Here is a 25,952-nt window from a genome sequence, read left to right as displayed (position 1 = left end):
TCGGGGCAATAAGCTGATTTTGTATAAAAAAGAACACCGCTCAGGGGGGTGGGGCGAAAGCCTTACTAAGCAGGTATATACAAAAGTATGAAGGCTATTGCTTAACACATTGTAAGCCGCCCTGAGTCTCCAGAAAAGGGCGGCATATAAATCGAACCAATAAATAAATAAATAGCAGTTTTTGAAGAAGATGTTTATCAGCAGTAATCGATCCTGTGTTTGTTCTTCTTTGATGGGTCGTCATTTTCTTGCATGAATTTTTTTTCTCCCCAGAGGATACATTTATAGCTTCTACATGGGAATTGTGAAACACATTGAAAGCAGTTGCAGGACTTTGTGCACCCCCTCATGTCAGAAGTTGTTTAGTTGAAAATTCAGGTTGAAACTTGACTTACAACCACAGTTGATCCCAAAATTTCCATTGCTAAGCAAGACAATTGTTAACTGACTTTTGCCCCATTTTTAACCACAATTGTTAAGTGAATCACTGCAGTTGTTAAGTGAATCATGTGGTCATTAAGTGAATCTGGATTCCCCCATTGCTTAGTGAAAGCCAACTGGGAAGATTGCAAATGATGATCACATGACCATGGGACAGTGTAACTGTCATAAACACGTGCCAGTTGCCAGCTACTTGAATTTTAATCACGTGACCATGAGGATGCTACAATAGTTGTCTGAAAAATGGACAGCCACTTTTCTCAGTGCTGTTGTAACTTTGAACAGTCACTAAACAAATGGTTGTAAATTGAGGACTTCCTGTACTACAGAGCTAATGTTGGTGTTTGTTTTGGACAAATTAGTTCAAGTTTCCCATTGAAGGCAACTCTTGCCTTATCCAGCTTCCCTGCTTCTGAAGTACAGGTCCAGTAAGGAAAATGCTTCTTACACTTGTCTGCAATTTTTGTCTGCAGCCTTGAAATAAGCAGATATGAAATTGACCAGAATTTTGCTAGTTTCACTCTTCTCCTCAATAGAGCACAAGCAGGCATGCTCAGCCTCCAGGCAACTGGATTTCTTTTCCTTTCCATTTTTTGTGGTGCAGGACTTTTTTTGCTCCTAAATCAGCCATTCTACACACTCCAGAAAATTCATTGCATTCTTTGAACAGACAATGTTCAATGGTATGGAAATACTCTTATCCTAAAATAGTCCAGCACATATGCTTCAAAAGTGGTTTGACAAGTCTATACTCCGCTGAAAGTCTTGAATGGACAGGGTGGCTTGTTCTGAGATTTAAATGGTCCATTTAATTGTTGAACCACTTTCAGAGCATGGTGGTCAGAAGTTGAATTCAGCCTGTTCGGGTGAACCGGTAGCGCCAACAATCAGTTGGCCCCGCCTACCCGCTCCTGCTCTATCCTGTCCTTTATTTCCTGCTTTGTAGCTCATTTTAATTGTGTGGCACAGTTGATTCCCTCTCCCTCCCCCCCACTGTTCTACTTACCATTGCTGACCTGGAAGGTAAGCAGCTAAGCTTTTAAGCACCTTAGGCACGCACGAAGTGTGTGTGCACGCTCAAAGCTCGCACTCACTGAAATGGTTGTTAAACCGGCAGTATTCTACCACTGATGGTGGTGCCTTATCTTCTCTAGCCACCTTGACCTCTTGTAAGAATCTCCTACTTGAAGTCCAGGGAAAGGCAGAGGAATACCATTTTAGCCTTCCCAAAAAACCCATAGAAGTCTAGTTTTTCTCCTAGACATTGGGCTGAGTTAAACCAGAGCATTAGGAATTTGAGTTGCTATGGTGTCTTATTGGAAAGGTTATGATATATTTTATACTGGTTTTAGTGGTTTTTCTGTAGATTATTTAGGATTTTTGTGTGAGATAGATGGCCATATAAGCTCTATGAATAAATAACTAATTATTCCTTGTTCTGTACATTTTAAGCTGGCAGAAGCAAATATCATAGATCACATTTATTGTTCGTTGCCCAGATTCATTTGAATGGGCAATAAAAAAACCTTATAAAATAAAGTAATGAGGTAAATATTGATCCATGCATTCTGAAATGAACAATGCAAGCGGAGGTAATCCCAAACTAATCAAAAATTCCTTTTATTGGAAAGAAACTGGCATGGTGTTCTATTGTTTTTATGTGCTTTGACCTCAAGTTAAAATTATTTTTAGATAAGCATTCTATCATCAAGACAAAAATAGTGTCAGGCCTGGAAGCCATCTTTTGCGTTGGATCTTCAGGCATGTCACATTTAGTGCTGTGGGAAACTGGGAGGGAGGATTGTATGGAGCAAGGGAGATATATAGTTATAATAACATTCTTTTCTCTGAGAGTCAAGGACCTGGAGTGGTGTGACTGGGAGGCATCTCCAGTTGGGACGGTGCGTTGATTGGGCCATAGGATGGACATGTGGGGGTACTGGGCAGGGACCTGGATTTTCCTATTGGTGGGGAAAACCTGGAAGCTTTCAGATTCGGGTTTTCCCAGATGTGCCAAGATGACATCTCTAATAAAATGGAACTCTGAGGAATTTCTAGCCTCAGAGTCTTCTTTCATTGAGGGTGTTACTTGGAACCCTGACAAATAGGTTTCTACATTTCAAAAATAAGTGCAAGATTCAACCATCCTAACTTTCATCCCCTTTCTTCACCAACTGGAATCAATACAAGAGAGTTATTTGCTCCATCCTGATAGCATAAACAGCATCAGTAACATACCTACTCACTGTGTTTTTGCTAATCAATCAGCTTCTTAGAAGTTGGTGTTTCTACTTGTGCTTTTAGCCTACTACAAAAGATATCTACTGGTCTTTTGCTACCACTACAAAAAAAACCCACCACATAATATTCACAAAAAGTTTAATTGAAAAATTATATTATCCGGGCTTCCAGTTTGGCATTGTGGCGATGCAGTCAGGGAAATAGTGGGCTCTGATGAGCCCTGTGAAAACCCCGACTGGCAAACTGCCGCCGACAGGTCTGTGGACCGATCCTGTCCTGTAGGGACAGCGGAAAGAGAGGGACCCTTTGGGCATCCGAGAGGAACAGGCAAGTTCTTCGAAGGCCGGAGGAAACCCTCTGAGTTGGCGGTGGGGGACGGCAGCCATGGTGGCTGCCACGAATCTGGAACAAAATGGGACAAGAAATGTGCAGGAGGAAGGAAGAAAGGGTGATGTGCTTTGAAGCCGGGTGAGTGACACCAACCCAGGCGAGAAACAATGATTACAACGATTACAAATAAGACCCCCAGCTTTAATTAATGGCTGAAGATCTGTGGAGCTTGAAGATTTTGTAAAGACCCTTTAAGAAATCTATTTCAGCACTGATTGATTGGAATGAACTGACTATTAACTAATTAGAACTGGATATTTGAATTTCTTTTGTTAAATTGAAACAGATCTGATTTTTGGAAAAGAGAAAAGCGATAATTAAGGACTTGGCACCTTTAAAAGCCAGACAAAGAGACCAAACAGATAGCTACATAATTGCTTCAAAATGGCGATTGAATCTGTGACTAAGTGAAAGTGTGGACTGTAGAAATTTGTTCTCTCCTGAAAAAGAACCATTTTGACTCACTATTTATTTTGGATTACATTGAAAATAACTATGGACTTTTGAATTTTGGAGATTCCTAATCTGTCTACTGATGGTTTTACAAAGAAAGAAGAAATACATCAGAACTAATAAACTTTTAGCTAATTGGCATAGCAACAAAAAGTCTGGCACAGGAACAAAAGTGGAGCTGATGGACTTTACAGGAAACAGACTTTACAACAGAATTAAAAATGATATACAGAGTTTTAAGCATGGAAGTATTGACTATGAATTGAAATACTTATGGACAGATAAGGAAATGAAGAAATAAAATAGATAAAAGGCCATGTTTAAATGTCTAATTGTCTAAATGGTTAAATGGTTAAATGAGTTTTAAATAAAAACAAGAGGTGCCTATGGTGTAATAAAGATAGAAAATAAAAGAAGATAACTAAAATAAAAGTTGGAAGTTAAGGTGATTAAAAGTGATATTTTTATAAAAGCATAATTTGATGTAACATGTTTTAATTTGTCAACAAAGTGGTGAAGGATAACTATGATTAACTGTTAATAATTATATATGATACAATAAGGTGCACAGATTGAAGTAACAATTGAGATTGAATTTAGATTAGATCATTTTTGTATTTTAATATTGATGTTAAAAAGAGCAATGGAGAAAAATTTAGAAAGAGCTGTATTGAATTTTGATTTATAATTGAATATAAAAATGAGCAATGTTTGGTAGGAAATTAAGGTTTATGGCGATATAATGGAAAGACTTAAATTAGGATGTTGGAATTTATGTTAAAAATATTTGTTTTTATTTGTAAAATTAGTCTACCTATATGTGACCGGACCAAGACTTCATTCTTGAAAGATTTTTTTTTTATGTCTATGTTTAAAAAAATTAAAAAAAAATTCCAGAAAAAAAAAATTATATTATGCATGCCACATTATTAAATACAAATCAAGAACAATTGATAACTAATTTAAAAAAGGTAAGACTGGAAAGGTTCCTTCAGAATGTGTTGATGAAGATTCTCTATGGAGATTCTCAGTGATCCAGGTCATGGTTGTCCCAATGATGCTTTTTCAAAACTGGACTTTGTTTTTTCCTTGAAGACATTTCATCCAAAAAGCTTCTTTTGTAGCCTATTGAACTAAAGAAGCTTTTTGGATGAGAAGTGAAATGTCTGTCATTTGAAAAAGCACCTTTGGGTTGAAGATTCTCAGTCATCCAGGCAGAGTTGTCTGGAAGTTGAGTAATGGGAACAACTTATTTTCTTGTTGGCTTGAGACATTTCACTGCCCAGCCAAGCAGCTTCTTCAGTCTGAACAAGTTGGTTAGGGGAATCTGAGTAGAGTAGAATACAAGTAGAATCTGAGGTTGGTACGGGAATATCCCTAAGAATTTTAGGAGTTGGCACTTTCCAACTCTTTGGCCAATTCAGATTGCCCTAACCAACTTGTTCAGACTGAAAAAGCTGCTTGGACAGGCAGCACAACATCTCAAATTAACAAAAAAATAAGTTCAGTCGCCATGACTCAACTTCCAGACATTCCTTCAGAACATATAGCACTGGATTGATAATCAGTAAGCAAATGAGGATGGAGTCAATTTAGTCATAATTATTACCAGGGTGGATTTGATTTAAATCGAGTTGATTTAAATCATGATTTAAATCATGATTTAAATCACTAGTAAAAAGGCTTGATTTAAATCAACTCGATTTAAATCATAATTTTTAAAAAGCAACTGTCATCTCTGCTACTCCTTTGACCCACTGTTGACTCACCGATAATCCCAGTGTTGCAGAATATACAACCTCATGCTACATAACTAAACTCCATTTCATGCTGAATAAACTAAATTATTTATGTATCTTAAATAGAAAACTACCTTACGATAGATTTTTACCCCAAAAGTTTTTTATTAAAATAAATTCAATAAAAATAAAAAAATCCTATTTAAATCAAAAAAATCTGATTTTTTTGATTTTTTTAAAAAAATCATTGATTTTTATCCACCCTGATTATTACAATAAATCTGTAAGTCTGATGTTGAGTAACAATTAAAGCAGAGATCCTATTCCATGAAGTCTGTGTTGCAAACAGTTTTACTGGCTAGAATCTTAATTTTCCTTTCACTGGCATCAAATTGACTTTGGGTTAGTATAACCTAAAATTTGTTTGTGCTGTTTGATGTGGTTGCATTGAAAGATGACTTTTGAAAGTATCATTTAGTAATATAATACTAAGTACCTAATTTTTCCATCTACCCATATATTAATCTGCTTAAAATTCACCTTTTCCAAACTATATTATATACATGGTAACATACAGTATAGTGTAGAGAGTGGGAGGGATACTATGCTTGTTTAAGAATTGTCTTTCTCCTTAGTTGCAAATCCCAGTTTTCAAATCTTTTATTTTCCTTCTTAATATCGTTACTGTGAGATTACTGTGACCAACCTTTCCCATATTCTTTAAATTCTAGATTAAATATTACTCATTAATTGTATATTATTCTAGGATTTATAAGATTATTCTTTTGATTGTTTTCCTTCTGCTGAAAACATACATATATTCGTATATTTGTCCATCAGTCTTGATAGTCACAAAGGAAAGAATGTGATGCAGGACTAATAATAGGCAATACTTGTTGCCTAGGGCAAAATACATTGTCCTCTGAAACCAAAGGAGAAATGATGATAGTGTCTTATGACTTCCGATATCAAAATAAAAGTTTATTTTGAAAGTTTAACAACTCAAGTACTGCTGTCTCATTTTTCCTTTATAGCTAAGGAATGTGGGACTGCACTGTTAGAAACCTAGAGAGTACCAATTAAAATCCATCATTTTGTTCTGTAATTGCTATCTTTTCTTTGTTTAAAAACTACACTGGCTTGGGCAGAGTTGAATTATACTAAATCCTTTTCTCACTATAAGTTCATAAAGCATGCATAATTAGTATCTTCAGGCACAGACTTGGTAAATGTCAGTTTTGTGGGGAAACTTTGTCATATTAGGACTAAGCTTTCCTGAAATCATTGGGAGTTAATTTATATTATTTGTATAGACTCTGGTTTTGGTTAGAGATTATGCTCTCAAACTACACTTATAATCACAAATTCATTTTTTTAATGATATTTTAAAATATTTCATTTAAGAAATTTGTTATCCTGTATATCAGATATCTGTCTTATTTAACAATTAGATGAAACCACTGGAAGAATTAATCCACCATCACAAGATAGGGATTCAGTATGTTGATGATATCCAATTTTACATCTTTAGCTTCAGAAAATGTAATGGATGCACTGAACTGGTATATAGAGGCTTTGAAAGTTTGAAGCAGGCTTAGATAGAAATCCTGAGATAGATCATACTGTTTGTTCTGGAACCATCAGATTTATTAGAAGATTTGGCTCTGGATAGGATTGAACTCTCTCTCAATGAGCAAATCCCTCACCTGGAGGTTGTTTGGCCTCATAGCTCTTTTTCAGACAATGGAGGTTGTGGACATGGTTACTTCATCCAGTTTTGACAGTATACAAGATACAACTGTCCTTGGATCTCAGTTTTTTGGCTACTACAATTCTTTTTTCTTGTCTTTGAAAGTGATTTCGAAGGTTAAATTGGTAGTGAACATGCTGGCCCATGTACTCATGAATTCAGTAAAATAACAGTTCTTTATCAATTATTACACTATATATTTGCCGGATAAAATATTGCTTATCATCTAACCTACATGTTTGCATCTTGAAGATGTGTCGCATATCTTTACCTTCAGTTAAATGTATCTTTTTTGTGTGTGGCTGTTGTAACATTAACTATCCCTCAATACCAGGATAGTGTTCCGCTTCTGAACTTCATGCTTGATGTGGAAAAGGATAAAAATTTGACTTTGGGTTTTACTGATCAGACTGATAGATCTTTATAGAAATGCCTTGTTTCATGAAAAAGCAAAAAGTTGTGATTTGATGTTAGTGCCTTATTTTACTGTAACAGAGAGAGTCGGAAGTCAGTGCTTCTTTTTCTTTTCTTATCTTTCCTCACCTCCTTTCCTTCCTTCCCCCAACCCCCAACTGCTTTTCTATTTACTTTGTATTTTATGATACTTTATAATTCAATAAAAATGTTTAAAAAAGCAATACCAGGATAGTGTTCTACTTGTTGATACACAGGAAAGAGACTAAAAACAATTTTCTTTAACTAGGCTTTCAGTTTATAATTGCCCAATTTTTTTGTTATCAATTTTCTTTTAAGCCTTTTCACATTTTGTGATTTTGTAGTGTTTTATTTTTGTGAGTTCTATAATTCGGGTAGCATTGAAATCCTGCTACAGTAAATCAATAAATGAGAAAAAGTAAGGTACAGACAGTCCTTAATTTATGACCACAATTGAACCCAAAATTTTTGTTTCTAAGTGAAATGTTTGTTAAGTGACTTTTGCCCCATTTTACAAGATTTCATGCCACAGTTGTTAAGTGAATAACTGCCATTGTGAAGTTAGCAAATTGTTGTTAAATGAATCTGTCTTCCATATTGACTTTGCTTGTTAGAAGGTTGCAAAAGGTAACACTGCAACTGCCATAAATATGAGTCAGTTTCCAAGCATCTAAATTTTGATCATGTGACTATGGACATGCTGCAATGGTCGTAAATGTGAAAAATGGCCATAAGTCAGTTTTTTTCAGTGCTGTTGTAACTTTGAAACAGTCACTAAATGAACTGTTGTAAGTTGTGGACTACCTGCATTTGTCTTGTAATCTAATCATAGTAGTTCAAAATGTCCCCAAATAATAGTACTTGAATGGGGGTTGCTTTATATGCATCAACCTCAATCTTTATTTCTCTTTGTGCTTCCATCCATTGTTTTCATAATTACTTTCCTTACAGCAGGGGTGTCAAACTGATGGCCCACAGGCCAGATGCATCACATGCAGGCCATGCCCACCCCAGTTCCGCAAAGACAAAAATATCATGATACGTCATGATACATCACGTGATGCGATCAAGTTTGACAGCCATACCTTACAGGAAATGTCCTTATAATGCACAAAGAATTTAACATTTATTTTAATTCTACTGGAATGAGTTATTTTATGCTATTATTTCTTAGATTTCTCTGCTGCTCTGATATTTATTGTTTAGAGAAAAATAATAACTCTTCTTTCTCAAAACTGATGTTTCATTGTCTTTGGGCAAAGAAGGAAATGCTATTAACAACAGTGTTGAAAAAGAACCTGAACATCATTCCCAGCTACAAAATTAAATGTGTCCCTGAATATTAAATATTACAACTCTTTAGACTCAGATGTTCATTTAAAAATATTAATTTGAACCCCAACAATTTAGCATTGAGTCTTTCTAAAGGAAAAGAATACATTTGCGCTAATTTTGTCTCCATTTTAAGTCTCTTCCTCTCTGAAATCCTCTGTCCCAATTTAGTCATGTATGATGAACAAAATTTAAGGATGACTTTGTGTGAGAGAGTTATAGAATATTTGAAGAATCCTTGAGGCATTGCCTGTAGACTATGAATCTTGTACAGAAGATGCTATGCAATGATTATTCATATATCATGCACTTATATGAGATATCAGGATCCAGCAAGGGAACTGCATACATCATTAATATTTAGCCCAATGCTGATTTTACATCACATATGCAGTACTTCTGAGAACATAAACAATTGGTTTACTAATCAGCATGCCATCTTAAATAGATTATGAGCAGACTTCTTTTTCTTTGCTTGCTTGACCATCCATGTGATAATATAAAACAAAATATGACTGTTCAAACGGTAGCTTATCTGAAAACATCATAGGACATAAATGCAGTGGTGGTATTCAGCCGGTTCTATCCAGTTTGGGCGAACCGGTAGCAGTGGCTATGGGAGGCTCCACCCACCCAGCCGGATGTCATCACATCCTGTTTTTTATGCTCTGTGCATTCATCTCAATTTTGTGAACTGGTAGCAAAGATAAATGAATATCACCCCTGCATAAATGGTATTAATTAAGAATGAAGGTGAATCTACATGTCCCAGGATAATGTTGTAGGATCTAATCTGGGTCGGTCACCACCTCTGGGTTCAGTGATTGACCCAGATTGGATCCTGAGGTCTTAATTAACTTCATTAAAATTGCTATCTATCTTATTTTCCCGCAACATTCCCCAATTATGAATCTTCCCTGGATGCTATTTCCAATTGTTTTATTTTTATCCAGTCCAATTTTATTCCTTTTTTTTTTTTTTGCATTAATTCCCTTTCTACTATAAGGTAGGTAAAGCCGTGTTTGTTTGAAGGTTAAATTCCTTGGTCTTTGACTCAAGTCTTGTGAGCTTTGTTCAAAGCACCAAAAACAAAACAAAACAAAAAAAAGTTTTATAATTTTCCAACTATAAGATTAGTTAATGCCATGTTAAACCTCAACCATTTATTTCTGTATAGCTTAAAAAAAAAATTTCTTCACTGTTCCCATAGGGGATAAGCAGAGGTTAATGTGATACTGTGAAATAAATAGTATTTTAGAAGGATTATCTAATTCTTTTTCCATAATTCAGGCTACAAAAATTATTAAGGAATTTGAAGATGTGTTGTATTATCAATTTTCTTTGTCTCTGGTATTTTGGTATTTACAGTGATGAAGTTCCAGGCAGTCAGCTGGTTACAGATAAGTTTCACATTGATTGGGATTCTGTGCTTGTCAACTCTGATAATGTCATCATAGCTCAGTTTGATGGAAGAGGGAGTGGATTTCAAGGACTCAAGATTTTGCAAGAGGTTCACCGTTCACTAGGATCAGTGGAAGTGAAGGACCAGATAGCAGCCGTAGAGTACGTATGTGCAAAGTTTTAATCCATTTTTAAAAATTATTTCTTTTGATATGACAGATAGAAAAGCTTTGTGTTTTATATCTCTACCGTATTGGGTTAATGGAATTTGTGCACTATTTAAGAACAATAAAGTTCAATAAAGCATCAAATCTGCTTTTACGTTTAGTCTAACTAGTCTATAGTCACTAATTGACATTTTTAATAGAAAAGTATTGCATGATATGGAATGGATTCCAGATGTTGTATATTATTGAAATACAATAAACTACTTCTAAATCCTATAGATATAATGAATAGATGACTTATTATCGACTATATGATGTTAGTCCTGCTGCCACAAAACTAAATGCTCATGATTTTAGTGCCTTAAAATGATTTATTGTCCTTTGACAAATTTTGCAAAAAAAATAATAATAATTTTTTAAAAATAAATATGTGTATTAGATCTGGTCCTGTTTCAACATATAGATATATTGAGGAACTGAATATTTGCATGTTTTTTTAAAAACTGGTTAAACATTTCTGCACTATAGGCACTCTCTTCATCTTCTTGTCAAACTTAATGTTTGGATTTATCATATCAGTATATTAAGTAGTCTTTTACTATGCCTTCTTAATTCCAAGACATTGCTTGGAGGACAGAATATATGCAAAGCATTTAGCAGGTTTGATCTTTAAAGTAACTTCCTGCCTTCAGATGTTGTGAAGGGAATGTACCATTTGCAGTGTTAAAAAAAAAGTAGGATTAATTTATCAAGTAATCTTGTTCTTTGTCCTAAGGGATTATGAGTGTTGAATGCACCAGGAGAATACTAAGATCAAAAAAGCTGCTTCATGTTTGCTACAGGGAGGACCTAAGCAGATTCAGACAGTGCATGCTGTTTATGCTACTCAATTCTAGCTTAATAAAACATAAAAACGCAGCCAGTGTACTACAATACTTTATGGTTTTATTATATTTTTAATCGAATCCCATGCTGGGATAGCTGTTGCAATTACCTAGGGTCAAAATAGTTTTTAAAATCTTTCCACGCCACATCTGATTAATGTCGTATATGAGGGGATTCACAGTTTTGAAGATAGTGACCATTTAGCAGTCTAATTCAATCAAGAAGAAATTTGTACTCCATTGCAGCAGATAGTAGGTGGTAGTAGGTGAAGTAGGTGGATAGGCAGAAGACAAACAAATAGACAAGCACATGTATTCTTTACGTACAGAAAAAGCATTGCTCAAGCATAATTTGTTTGTTTTTTGTAATATGCTACCTTCTCTATTACAGATACTTGCTGAAGCAATCATTTATTGATGGTAACAGACTGAGCATCTTTGGAAAGGTAATTTTATTAAATGAATAAGATGTTGCAATCTGTCAATAGTGCAAATGTGCAATCTACACATTTCTGAAGCTTTTACCATTTAGTTATTTAATTAGCTTCAACAAATTATAGGAGAAAAATCATTTTGGTGATACTCTGCTTTTAATTTCAAGTTTTCTGAAATGAGTCTAATTATTTGGATGAATTGAATTTGATCATTTGAATTTGGCACAAAATCTACTTTAGAATCCTGTTTCAAAATACCAGGAAATAAATACCAGACAGGGATGGGAAGTGTTATTTTGGTTTTGGCTATCTTAGCAGATTTTTGGACTAACAACTATGGCGTACTTTAAAAGTGTTTTATGTTGTTGCTGTGTGCTATAAAGGTCAGATTCTGAAAAACTGTTTTTAGAAAGTAATGGGGTTTCTGGAAGAAGAAACAACAGACTGAACACAGCTCTGCAAAAAAGTGGAACCAATGAACACAGAGCTAGGAATCAACCAGCTCTTTGAAACTCTCCAAACATAAAGAGGATGTGAGATTGTCCATAATTGCTCCAGATAGTTACTCCTCATGAGAAGCCTGAAAGACAGCTGTCTTGTCTCCATTGCATTTTCAGCTTGGGAGACAAGGAAATAGCAATCTTGCTCAAACCATGATTGGTGCCTTTAAAAGGGCACTACATTGGCATACTTCCTTTTCTAATCACATTTGTAAATTACTTATTATCTCCTTTTCAGCTTTTAGAACTCTATGGATCAACAAATCTGAAAAGACTGTATAAATCTGCCTTCAGCCCTTAATGAAAAACCAATTTAACATATAAGCTTTTTTAAAAAAAAAAATAATAAACAGCAAAGGGTTGATTAAAACTTTGATTTTTGAAAGATGAATTTAAGATTTTGGAATTAATTATAAAGAATCTTTCCCATGGGAAAATGATTTTGTTTTTATTTTTTTTAAAAAAGACATTAGAAGGAACTAGTTATTTCAATTAAAGGAGAAGAGAACACATAAATTTGACTGACAGTTACAGAATGGTGCAAAATATTCCAAAACTGGAAATACTGAAGGATATTTTTTGAAAAATGGAATCATAGTAATATTAACAATGTGAGCAATGATATCTGCCTCTATAATAGATGGTGTCTAAAAGATGAAATGGAAGAGGAGCAAGGTTTACCTGACAGGCAGCATTCAAAGTGGACTTAAAAATGATAGGCTACAAGAATTACAATGGAAAAGATGCTACACTGGACATACAAAAGAAACTGACTTAAGTTGTAATAATTAAAAGGGTTATACAAACAAGATAGTGACCTGGATAATTTTTCTATATTGGACTTACAAAACAGAGTAGCTAAAGCTTTAAACAGTCTCAAGAGAAGGAACAAAGAAGAAAGGAAAAGAAATAAGATTCTAGGACATTATTTTAACAAAAATCAAGATTGTTAGAAGTAAAAGGAAGGAATTTAAAGTTAGTTTATTTGATCAAGTTTAAAATAAATATATTATCTCTGGTAATCCTTAATGAACTTTTGCTGACACCACAATTGAAATGACTATGGTTAATGAATTTGTTTATAAAGTAGGTAAGAGATAAGTTATGGGAAGAAGATATCATTTTTCTAATTTAAGAGGAGGTGAAAAGTTTATACTTTGTGATGAAGGTTGGGGCAGTAGTTTGGGAAATTTGGGATCACTAATATATTGATGAAATTCAGTCCTGTTAGAGTTGAATTTCATCCAGCAAATCTTGAAAGAAGAATGAATTGCCTAGATTGAAACAAGAAAAATACAATCAAAATAAATACCACATGCCAAAATTCACAGATTTGTAAAAAAAAAAAAAAAAAAAAAGATCGAAAGACTTAAAGAATTTATGAATGACCTCTGTTCAGTGACTTGTATCCTGGATTAAAGTGAATTTCCTAGGTATTTTTCTCAATAAATGTCATAATCGTAGAATGGAAGATAAGGAGGTACCTTGGAGATAATCGAGTTCAACTCCCTGTCCAGTGCGAGAATTTGTTAGTGCAGCATTTCTGAAAGAGGGCCACCCCATTTTTATATAAACATCTCCAGTAAGACTCTTATCATCTCCCAAATCTAGTATTGAGTCACGTTCAGCATATACAAATTTTCCAGATGTTCTACTCTGCTTCTTTCTAATTTATTAAATTGTTTCTTGCCTTGTCTTTTGAAATTGCTCTGAATAATTCTGTCCTACTTTGTACATATTTGAAGATTACTATTATGTCTTCTTATAAGCTTTTTCTCCAAGCCTTCAACCATTCCTCTTTTTTCCCCGTTTAATTCCCTTTAAACCCTTTATCCTGCTGATTGTTCTCCCTTGAACATGGTCCAGTTTGTTAACGTCATTCTTAAAATGTAATGCCCTGAATTGCATGCAGTGTTTTAGTTGTGTCCTTACTAATGCAGATTAGAAAGAAATCACAACTTCTTTTGACAGCAATACTGTACTACTACTCTTGGTAAAACCTAGAATTGACTTAGTGTTTTGTTTTGTCTGGAGGGTTTCATTCAAGCTATGATTCACCAACATATATAAATCATTTTACATAAATTTCTCCTTAGTATAGTCTCCTCAATCCTAAACTTAAACTATTGATTCTTTTTTTCTTATGTAGAACTTTTCATTTGTATATGTTTCTTTCTAGTTCCTACCTATTCTTCTCAACTTTCAAAATCCCATTCCATCTTGACATGTACAGTAAGATATTTCTTACCAACGGTACAGAGCCAAGAGCAAAACCTTGATTAATGCCATTCAATGCTACTTTCCAGATTAATATGTAACTCAGTCCCAGCAAGACCAGATGGCTTTGGATATATGGACCTCCCAGTTCTGGGGATTTTCCATTTTAACTCTGAATAAGGGTCACATTACCCTACCGTGTTTCCCAAAAAAATAGAACCTACTCAGAAAGTAAGTCCTAGCTTGATTTTTACATGTACGCCCAATAAAAGCGTACCCCAAAATAAGCCCTAATTAAGACCCCGCCCACTCCGGGTGCACAGGTAAAAATTAAGCTAGGATGGGGATGGAGGTGGTAGAGCTGCCCTACTACTTACCTTCGGACAATTGCAGACAGGCCTCACATATCTTGGCCTATTTCTTCTGCCGGCAAGGCTTTCCTGAAGGCCTCTGTTATCACTAGAGAGGCCTTCAGGAAAGCCTTGCTGGATGAAGAAGTTCCTGAAGGCCTCTGATAGCGACATGTGGAAATAAGGTGAGTCAGTGGATGGCATCCCCCCCCCAGAAAAATAAGAACTGGTGCCTTTTTTGGTGGGAAAAAAAATAGAAGACAGGGTCTTATTTTTGGGGAAACACTGGTACTTGGAACTTATGTACAAGCAGGTGGCAGTTATGTAACAGAAGGCCTTTGCACAGGTTGAGCTAGTGTACCAATTGTGTCCATTCCTCGATCAAGAGGCTCTCTCCATGGTCACTCATGGGGTCATGTTGTGATTAGATTATTATAACATGCTGGTTAAGAATGCAGCAGCACGAGCAATGTTAAACAAGCCTCATTAGACCCTCTGCTATAAAGTTGTATTAGTTTTCAGTTAGCTTCTGATCAATTCAAAATGCTGGTTATTACCTATAAATCCCTACATGTCAGAGGGTTTAGTTACCTGAGGAACTATCTTTTTTCTTTAGTGTCTGCCTCTTCCTGATCCCATCAGTTAAATAGCACTATTGAAATGGACTTCAATATTGTGGCATCTGTCCAGAGACCTATATATCATTCACCTTGCCTTCTTCCAAGCAATCTCTGAAAAATTGGTTGTGTCCCCGGGCCTAAAGCTAAATGGATTGAGAGAGTTCCCTTTAATGGTGGGTACAGTGGAGTTAAGTTGTGTGTTTTGATGGTTCCCCTCTCCCTGTCTATTACAGGTAGTTCTTGGGCTACAACCATTCATTAACATTAGCAGTTTCCAGTTTCAATTGCCATTTAAACTGAGAACTACTTGAAGGCTTTGTTTTGTATTGTTTTATATTTTATTGTGTTCTTAGGCTGTGATGCTACCCAGATTCATATGCATGTCATACAGCCAGATATATCATAAATAAATGAATACAAACAAAATATTCCAGCCAAATTTTGTTGACAATGCTTACAAGTATTAAAAATATGTAGAAGCCCACAATATATAACTCCTGGTATCTAGCGCAGATTCAAAGAGCAAATGCTGTTTGGACTGTGTACCTATTAATAGGTAGCACTTCTCAGGGTTACCTTAAAATTGCTGCACCTTTTCCCAAGATCAGCCAACCTCCACAAACAATTGTTAGAATTGAGGAGCTTAAGGGCTCCCCATAGAGATTCTATGTGTACCTATGTGCACCCAGAATCACACTTTTATAGCCCCAATACAGAGGATTTGTCAATTACCCTTGCTTTGGTATTCTTGTACAAAATTAATGGTTTGGAAAAATGTAGCAGTAGTTTGCTATTAAATTACCTATTTAATTCATATTTTACATGCATAGTCACTTACAGCCCAATGTGCTCTAAGTAACCTCCTTTTCCTACCATCTGCGTATGATATCCTTAGTTAGTCTCTCACTTGTTGTATTCTGTTGCCTCTGGCATAAATAGATGAGTCAGACAAGTGGTTTTACCTTTAGCAAAAATATTTTTACTGCCATGTCAGTGGATCTCAGTTTCTCAACCTTCACCACTAAATTTTCAGATGCTGATGTTTGCTTCTTTCGGTTGTAAGCGGGAGAAAAATTTGAACTCATCTACTCTTTATGTCTTTCTTATTTACAACAATGAATGCAACTCTGTTCTTGTTCCTTCTTCTCACCTCCCACCTCCCACCTGTCTCCAGCTCTCCTCCCAGCCCAGGCATAAAGGAAGTCATACCATTCAGTTTAATATATATATATATATTAATTCCAATATTCAGCAGTATTCTTCAGTTATTACTAATGGATTGGAGTACATTTCCAAATGTGTGACAATTTCAATTAAGACATGCCTTAATATTGAATATATTCTTTATAGTATATATTCAACACTAAGTCTCATTGCTGTTCCTTGGGAAAATTCCAAAATCCATAGGGAAGTAATACTTTTCTAAAATCAACATGATATAAAACAGAATGCAAGCTTTTGTCCAAAACTCTTCATCAGGCAAGATGTTACAAAGGCTCAGTAGACGGTGCATTGCAGCTGTCTTTAACGTATCAGTAGAAATAATCTTTTTTAATCAGTTGGCCATAACGGAAAGCAGATACATGTATAAAATAACTGTATTAGAAATGTGACATAAATAATGTAGTTAGAATCATAGACATCCATAGTAATCTAATGCATTTTTCTCATTTGCTAATCCCTGCTCTAAAGTGCACTAAATATTTAAGTGAATTTAATTTAATTGAATATTTATACAGGTAACTTAGAGTGAGGAAGGAAGAATTGTTCTTTCAGTGAGTTGAGCAGCATATAAATTTAAATGAATAAATAAACAAACAAATAAAAACACTTCTCCAATTCCATCTCACACAATTACTGTTAAAACTACTATTATTTTTAGCAGGAATGGAAGAAGAAAAAAGATGACATCTATTTTCTGAGAAAACTACTTCTGGCATAGCCATATCAATTTTAAAATGTTATTTATAATTTCTTTTATAATTTATTCATATTAATAAATTTATTGTAAATATAAAAATTATTAAATCTGTCCCATGCTTATATTTAACTGAACATCTATAGTTGAAAAACGACAAGAAATGAAAGCATACATTATATAAAATATTCAGCTATGAATTAATATACGAAATATACAGTGTTGGGTATTTTACAAAACACCAATTCTTTAAAATAAAATAAAATATATTTTACATTTTTAGACAGATACTAGAATTGGCAAACTTGATGTTTATTTTATATTTATATATCTTATTATCATAACTAATTTGCTAATGGGAAACTAATTATTTACTTTCTTGATACCCCACTGACTGTTCAGAAACATTTATCTATAGCAATCTTGTAACGTTCTGTATTTACACCAATATAGATAATTGTATTATTTCTCTAAAAGTTTTTGCTCTGAGAATGGTGTAAGTAAGTAAAAAGGATCTATAACTTTTAAGTATATGCTCATTTTCTACAAGTATGATTTTAACAAACAGAGGAGCATTCTCATATGTATTTGAACTGCCACCTTCACTCAGTCTGAAATGTTCCGAGTCAGACAAAAATGTTTCTGTCCCTAATTAAATTGATTGTCCTAGTCATATTTAAGGTTAGATTAACAAATCCTGCTCTGAATATCTATATGCAACTTTAGCAATCCAATAGCATCATAGTTCTTTGAATTAAAAACAAGAGCATGTGATTACTGAATCAGTAACACTCATATCTGTGGTGATATATTAATACTGCGAAGGAGGAAAACAAGAATGAGGTCAATACTTTTTCAATGGATTTTTTTTTCCCATTTCCACTTTCCGGTTTTGGAATTAAACTCAGGGCTGTATGGCCACTTCTGATTGCATAAAATAAATAAACATGATTGATCAACAGCAGCTTTTAGTACTCTACATTAATAAAAATGGCTAAAGAACTCCAGTAATTCATCTTGTGTATATTTAATAATGGCGTACAAGCATTTCAGTAACATGTGGGATATCATTGGACCTTCTTCAAACTATATGCTGAAGCAAAACATCCTCTGCCATTTTTTTTAAAGAAATAACTTTTGATTTATGTCCTCAGAAGCGTAAGAGAAACCAAAGAAATAAATATAAAAGTGGGGGCATGCATAAGAAAGAATAGTCTCATCAAGGCAATAATGAGCACATTATAACTCACATCAGTTGTTTCCTAGGGTTATGGAGGTTACCTTGCATCAATGATTCTGAAGTCCAACGAAAAACTTTTCAAGTGTGGAGCTGTAATTGCACCAATTACAGACATGCGACTGTATGGTGAGTGGGTTGTATCATTCAGTTTGTTCCACAGGTAGCTCGTTTTCCCTTTCTTAATTGCAGCCGAGACACTTATATAATATTACAAATGCTCAGAAGGCGACTACTAAAAAAAAAAAAAAAGCACAATCAGGTTTAGCATATATAAATAAATCTGCATTTAAAACAGGTGGTGCCCTTAGCACTTTTCCACTTTTCCACATCACATAGCAATGGCTGCCCCATAACAGAAACCTCAGAGCCAGAAGTAATCAAGATGTCTGCATGTTGCTCCCCGCTTTGCCTGCTGATGGGATGGATGTCATTCAGGAGGCTTCAAATGGGATCATGCTGGATGATGAGCCGGGAGATTTTCTTTTCTGCTGAGGATAGTCTGCATCTCATCTCCACTGGGTTCCATAGCAGAGCTTAAATATAATTGGCCATAAATGTTAGTACGTTCCTCCAAAAGTAATTTAATAGCTATTAAGTTTTCCTATTTCCTATGTACAGCATCTGCCTTTTCAGAAAGATACCTGGGCAATCCATCTAAGGAAGAAAATGCTTACCAAGTGAGTTAAGAGATACTATGGTTTTGGATGGGGTGCTGGAGGTATTCGAAATGCAAATCAATCACAGATGTGCATGTTTTCTCCTTTTCAAAAGGCATCCAGCGTATTGCACAATATTCATGGCTTTAAGGAAGGAAATTTGTTAATCATCCATGGGACAGCGGATAGTGAGTATTTACACAAATGCACTTTCCTAGTTGCTGTTTGTCTTCTGAAGAAGTTCAGTGAAGGATAAGCATGAAGAACATGAGAGCTTTATAAGACTTGGTTTTGTCTACCCTTAGAGATCCCATTGTGAGACTCCATTGATAGTTTCCTAGCCAAACAAGTGACACTACTCTTTTATAACTCTTTGTAGCTGTAGGGAACAATTCATTTAAACTTTATGGAATGCAGTACCTTTGTTGGCAGGCAACATGCATTAATAACTGTTGAACATCAAAATTTAATAATCACTTAAATTATTCCTGCTCTGCCACTGGCAAATTGTGTAAGGTGGAACAAAGATATACAATCTGTAGTACCAAATTGACCTTCTTGATACATTTATAGCTAGATTACTGAAATTTCCTAATTAAGATAGGCTATTTTTTTTTTCATGGCTTCGTTCAACCCTGTGAGACTGTTTATAAAATAAATCTTTGCACGTCACCTCTATGTTACTGTTTCCTCTCTTTGCTCTTATCCTTTGGGCTGCCTAGCTTTGTGGTCATATTCATTACCTTTTGCAGCTTGTGTGCCCATTACACAATGGTAAGATTGAGCTTTCCATATCTGACACACGAATTCTGTGGGAGGGAGTCATCAAAGGATCATTGTCTCCCACTTCTATATGTTTTCTTTGTATTCGTGCTTCAGGCATTCTTTCTTCATAAGGGGAGATTGCAACAGAAACACAGTATGTGAAATGGATTAAATTTAATACTTAGCATAAGAAATATAAATAATATACGAATGGGTAAGATTCTTCCAAGGCATTTGATGAGGCTACCTGGCTGTAGCTTTGAAGTGAGCTTTTCTGCATTTCTGCATACTAGATTCAGGTACTGTCCGAAGTAAACAAATGCTTAGGCATTCCAGGCAGGAGAGTTGAAAAGTGTACAATACATTTGGAAATTGTTGAATATAGCATAAATGTAGAAAATAGCAGCCTATCCAGAGTTTTTCATTTATAGAAGTCCATAGTTGAGAAACAAAACAAAAATTCACAATATTTTTTTCCCTAATATCATAGAGGATAGATAAGACAAATATATCCACTGCATTTTACCAATGCACAAAGATATCTTAGTTTCTCAAACTACTTCCCTAAGAGGGAAATTGGAAATTACAAATTAAATATGAAGGGAGGGAGGGAAGAAGGGAGGGAAGGAGGGAAGGAGGAAGTCTTTGATTATAAATTTTCTAAATTCATCATTTTCATGCTAAATACATGCTTTCATTATCATTCAGCTGTAGCCGTCTCTGAGCTTTCAGCATACAGGAAGTATTTCAGTTTTATTAAATACATTACCTGACATTCAGATTAAATGTTAAGCAAAGCTGTGGATTATACCAATAGATACTTTGCATTAGTACAACTATCTTCAGGCACTAAAAAATCTTGTCACTACATGAAAAGTAAAAGGGGAAGTTTTTAATCCCCATTTTTTCCAGCAACAGTATCAGCAGCTTGTGCTCTGGAGATGAGAGAAGATAATGAGGCAGTAGGGGAAAATGGGACTGGGAAAATGTTTGTAAAGTCGGAGATCTTATCCTGCTCAAGCTCTGGTTTGGGCAAAGGCCTCCTATTGTCCTTCTTGGTCAAACTTGAAGACTCATCCCCACCTTGCTTCCAACTTCCAAGTCTTCCCCTTTCTGTCATCGTTTAGATGCAAAATAATTAAAATAATATTAATACTGGGCCTGGTAAAGCTGTATTGCCACTCACTCATTCCTGTGTGATAGATTTTGTATGTTTCTATATGCTTCTAATGAGTAGCTAAAACCCCCTTCAAACAGAACTAGACATTCTTGGGAATCTATTCATTAGCAATAGCAATAACACTTATATACCACTTTACAGTGCTTTACAGCCCTCTCTAAGTGGTTTACAGAATCAGTATATTGCCCCCAACAATCTGGATCCTCATTTTACCCACCTCGGAAGGATGGAAGGCTGAGTCAACCTTGAACCTGGTGAGATTTGAACTGCCAAATTGCAGGCAGCCAGCAGTCAGCAAAGGTAGCTTGCAGTACTGCACTCTAACCACTGCGCTACCATGGCTCATTCATTAAACTGAAGTTAATTGGATCAAAACCATATTTAAAAATATACACTTAAGGAAAAATAAAATAGTTTATCTGGCGTGGACTATTAAATGCAGTTTCTGCCTTCCTCTATATCAGGCATGTCCAACCTGTGACCCATGGGCTGCATGCAGCCCTGGACAGCTAGTAATGTCCAGGTCCACATGATAATAAAAATATTAAAAATAGAGGACGTTTGTTATTGATACACATTAACTATATTGCATGTTTTATATGTGGCCCAAGTCACTCGACACAGCGCAGGCAAGACAAAAGGTTGGACAACCTCTCTCTGTATCATTGTAAAGTACATGTTTACAATGTTTCATAGTGTTTCCAAAACAACATTTCAGAATGTGGTAGAAATGTGATAACATTACAATAAAAGGGAAGATTAGTTTAATAATTAGGTTACACTTCAGGATTCAGAACCAACTTATATTTATTGTAGTTACCTATGTCAGCACTTACACGCTCAACAATGTTCTGAACCTTACCAATATTTAAGAAATAATACCTGTGGTATACAATATTCTTCAGAATGTTTTATACACATGATATCAGAATAGCTATGTGGTTGAAGTACAGCTATCTTACTTGCAGTTTGAATTAGGTGTGCCATGTAAATACAGTACATATCTGGGAATAAGTCCTGTCAAATTTTGTTAGTTCATAACAAAAATGGACATGATTGCATTGCAGACTGTCTAAAGTACCTGACAAATCCATTAACTGAGTTGTCAGTCAACTAAACTCCCCAAAGGGATACACAATGTAAATGAGGAGAAATGAGTTTATGAGATGTACAGTGTATATAGTCACTCTGCTATACTTTTCTTATAAAATAAAAAATGTAAAATTTGTAGGAAAGAGTATGATCTTATACTTTAACCGAAAAAGCATTTTCACTAAAATCTTGACTATGTTGAGCTAATCTGCAGGAACTGTTTGATATTAATAATGTCTTTCACTAACACTTGGATGTTGTTGTCCCACAGCTAAAGTCCATTTTCAGCACTCAGCAGAATTAATTAAACACCTAATAAAAGCCGGAGTGAATTATACTATGCAGGTATGTAATATTTAGGAATGCCATAGTTTATGCATCTTTTTAGGTTTAGATTTCTTATGCTCTTTGTTGCATGTATTTAAAATACATCTTTATCCAGAAAGCCTGGCTGGTTATCTATATATTCCTAGCTATCTATAACTTAAATATCTTTGAGAATTATTTTACTCAAAATAGATCCAATAAAAGAGAAAGGAAAAATAATAATTTAAGCAAGAGCAGAATAATTTAAGTAAGAGCAGAATATAAATTATAAAATACATAATATTTAGTTTTTACCACAATTAATATTGAAATAACCATACTTTTAAAACTTGAAATATTTGCCTTCATAGCATTAAACAGAATATAATGAGAAATGTTTATTGTACTAATGGACTTCTGATGATAATGTAGTACAGAGAGGCTAAAATGTTAAACTGAACAGGGAAAGCAACGTACAGTAGTTGTCTATTGCTTGCAAAATCTCTACATTTGCCGCAGATGCAGCAGAATTGTATACTGATTTGTGAAAAATCAGAGTTTCCTGAAATCAAATTGTATTTCAGCTGAAGACCCATTGCTGTTTGAAAATTTTAATTATTTGGCATCATGTTTTTAATATTTAGAGACACAGTGGTGTTTTTCCATGGATTACAACATAAACTTATTTTTTACCAATGTTTGAAACAAACTATTTCCCTTAAATCTTGAAAAATTAAATAAGGATTGCCATTTTAAACAAAAACATTTTTAAAATCTTAAAAGCTAGAAATGTTTTGTGCAGGCTGTAAAATGATGGTTTAAATTAGATCTGGGTATTTTACAACCCCAAGATCACATCCATCCTTTGGCTATCCCTCTCCAGTCCACATGAGATCAACCGGAAATTAGAAATCAAGTGTAAGTAAGTGTGCCGTGGGGGGTGGGTGAAAAAGCCAAGTTTGGTCTGGTTCTGCTCAATCACCGCACACTCCTTCATTTGGAAAGGTGAGAAGAGAAATCATTTTCTACATCTGCAAACTCTCATACCTTGCCTTGGAGCAACTAAGGAGTTCTGGTGATGAGTTTAAGGACATAAAGTCAGGTACATTGGTTTGGCCCTCCATAATAGTCCCATTTCTCACCTTGCCCCTTGGGAAAATTAAACTCCTGGTTTAAATTATAACATAAATATATTTCACTTTTGAAATTTAGATGTTTTCAGTGAAACCACAATAATTGTCTCAGGCATTCATTCTGTGATGCTACAAATGCATTTGAAAACTTGTCAACTGGTTTTTAAAATCTATTTATTTCTATTTTTCCTACCCTAGATCTATCCAGATGAAGGTCATTACATTACATCAGAGAAGAGTAAATATCACCTTTATAGCACAATTCTCAACTTTTTTAGTGCTTGTTTAAAGGAAGAAACACCCATTTTACCACAGGAAGTAGAAGACGATGAATAAGGAATGAAGAATAGGACTTGTATGAGGATCACTACAACCACATTTAAAGCTGACTGTAAAAAAAACAGATTCTTTGGGAGTCTGAGGGCAGCCAAAGTTTATAGCAGCGGAACAGCACATTTTGTGACAATGGGCTAAAAAAACTGGGATTTGAATACACAAATCCATGTCTGATGAAGGAACAAAACGTATACCTTTGCGCAAGGCCAAAGGTTGGATGCAGTTTTCTGAAAGATATTAATTTTGCATAAGAGTAGAATTAGTGCATGTTGATTTTGTTACGATTCACTGTTTGTTCAGTATGTAGTTGCTCTGTTTTATTTAGTATGCACATAACTTTTTGATTTCAGGATAATGCACACTTTCATAGGCCGCTAATATTTGGAGAAGGGACCTGCAGTCTAATATTCAATTGTAATTTTAGATTAAGTGCATTTTTTCACTGTTAAGCATCAAAATATTGGAAAAAATGCATTTTAGTTGACCAAAAGACAAATCAATAAGTAGACTTTAATTATAAATGTCAAGCGTTTATACCAACTAAATCAGTAAACTGCAGTAGTATATGCTTGAACTTTATGTATATACACAAGACTCCTTCCACAACAGTAATAACAACAAAAAACAATGTCCACTTTAATTTTTTTTTCCAGGCTATAATTACACTCATGTGTCAATTGACATCAACAACTAAAATAATTTCCCAGTTAAAAGTTGCATATTTTGAATTACTAAGCAATGTTTGGGTTGTGCTTTTTCTCGTATTGTTTACAGTATTTTGCTGGTTACGCTCTAATTTTAGAGTACATTACTTTGTCACTTGTACATTAGATACATGAATATTAAATTATAGTTTCAGATAAAGAAATTTTATTAACAATGTAATGCCATAGAGTAATACTTTGCTGAGCTATTTTGTAAAGCTGTTTTCCCCCCTTTCTTCATACTGGTTGGAATTTCATTTTGAACTTCGGTGGTAGCGTATTGCAGAGCTATCTGTCAGATTTTCTTTTGTGCTTCACAGCTATTCATTGAGTCTGTTACAAGAATGATTTAAAGTCAGCTGAATAAGTTAGAAATTATTTGTCTCCATGTAGTTTCAAGAAAGCTTCTGATAAATGATTTTTATTTTATTTTATTTCATTTAGATGAAAATCCTGTGGTGCATCCATGTATTTATCAAGGTGAATTACACCCTTAAAATGATGCCATGAAATAAACAAACCAGGGAACTTTGGCCATCAAAATATAACTGAGATCAAGCGCTATATTTATTTAGTTTTGGAGATCTTTGAAGTATGTATAAGTGGGGCAATTCTAATGGTTTAAAGTTCCACTGCTTAATATTTTTTCCAGGGCTGGATTCACTTAAAAAGCCTCATTCTTGCAATTTTCAGGGGTTTTTTTTACATTTATATTTACCCATTTTTGCCATGCGTTGCCACACCTGGAAGATTTAAAGCATACATGCTATTTTTAAAGTAATATTCATAAGGCATAAATATACCATCTTTTTTATTTTGAAAATTACTTGCCTGAAATAGTAAATTGCATACATATATTTTTGCTAAGGTGAAAAGTTCAATTTTCTTTATAAATCAAAAGAGATGCTGTTATTCTAGATTATATTGCATGTGATATATAGTTTAGGATATTATAGAATTTATATACCTCCAAATGTGAGGGTATGTGCACTTAGATTTGCTCACAATCTTTCCTGGGAATCAGCATGAAACTCTCAAAATTCAATATTTATTAACCCACCAATTACCCATATTTCAGAATAACATAAATTATATTTTTAAGTTTTTATTCTACAAGCTAGTAAAGTTAAAATATACACATCATTAAAACAGCAGCACAATGACAAAATTTATAAGCATAGTAATAAAATGTAGGAAATTTTAAGAAAGACATTGAGATTGTTTTAAACAGAACAAAAAAAAGTCACCATTTTTTTTCAAAAGTTATG

General features: G+C 34.5%; 1 protein-coding gene across 2 annotated transcripts in view; it reads left to right on the top strand.

The window, feature by feature from the left end:
• DPP10 (dipeptidyl peptidase like 10) overlaps positions 1-25,227 on the top strand; it is a 635,227-nt gene extending 610,000 nt beyond the window's left edge. For both annotated transcript variants that reach the window (XM_087881801.1, XM_087881800.1), the window contains exons 20-26: positions 10,150-10,344; positions 11,625-11,679; positions 18,539-18,638; positions 19,131-19,189; positions 19,284-19,356; positions 22,477-22,550; positions 23,843-25,227. In XM_087881801.1, the coding sequence (XP_087737927.1) occupies positions 10,150-10,344; positions 11,625-11,679; positions 18,539-18,638; positions 19,131-19,189; positions 19,284-19,356; positions 22,477-22,550; positions 23,843-23,980 (694 nt within the window). In that variant the 3' untranslated portion in view covers positions 23,981-25,227. The remainder of the gene's footprint in view (positions 1-10,149; positions 10,345-11,624; positions 11,680-18,538; positions 18,639-19,130; positions 19,190-19,283; positions 19,357-22,476; positions 22,551-23,842) is intronic.
• The last annotated feature ends 725 nt before the right edge of the window (positions 25,228-25,952 follow it).

The sequence above is a fragment of the Pantherophis guttatus genome, chromosome 1 (assembly GCF_059756535.1).
Source record: "Pantherophis guttatus breed Tessera chromosome 1, ASM5975653v1, whole genome shotgun sequence".
Classification (NCBI taxonomy): Eukaryota; Metazoa; Chordata; class Lepidosauria; order Squamata; family Colubridae; genus Pantherophis; species Pantherophis guttatus.
Note: the sequence above shows the minus strand (reverse complement) of the source record. Positions and strands in the feature narration are given on the sequence as shown.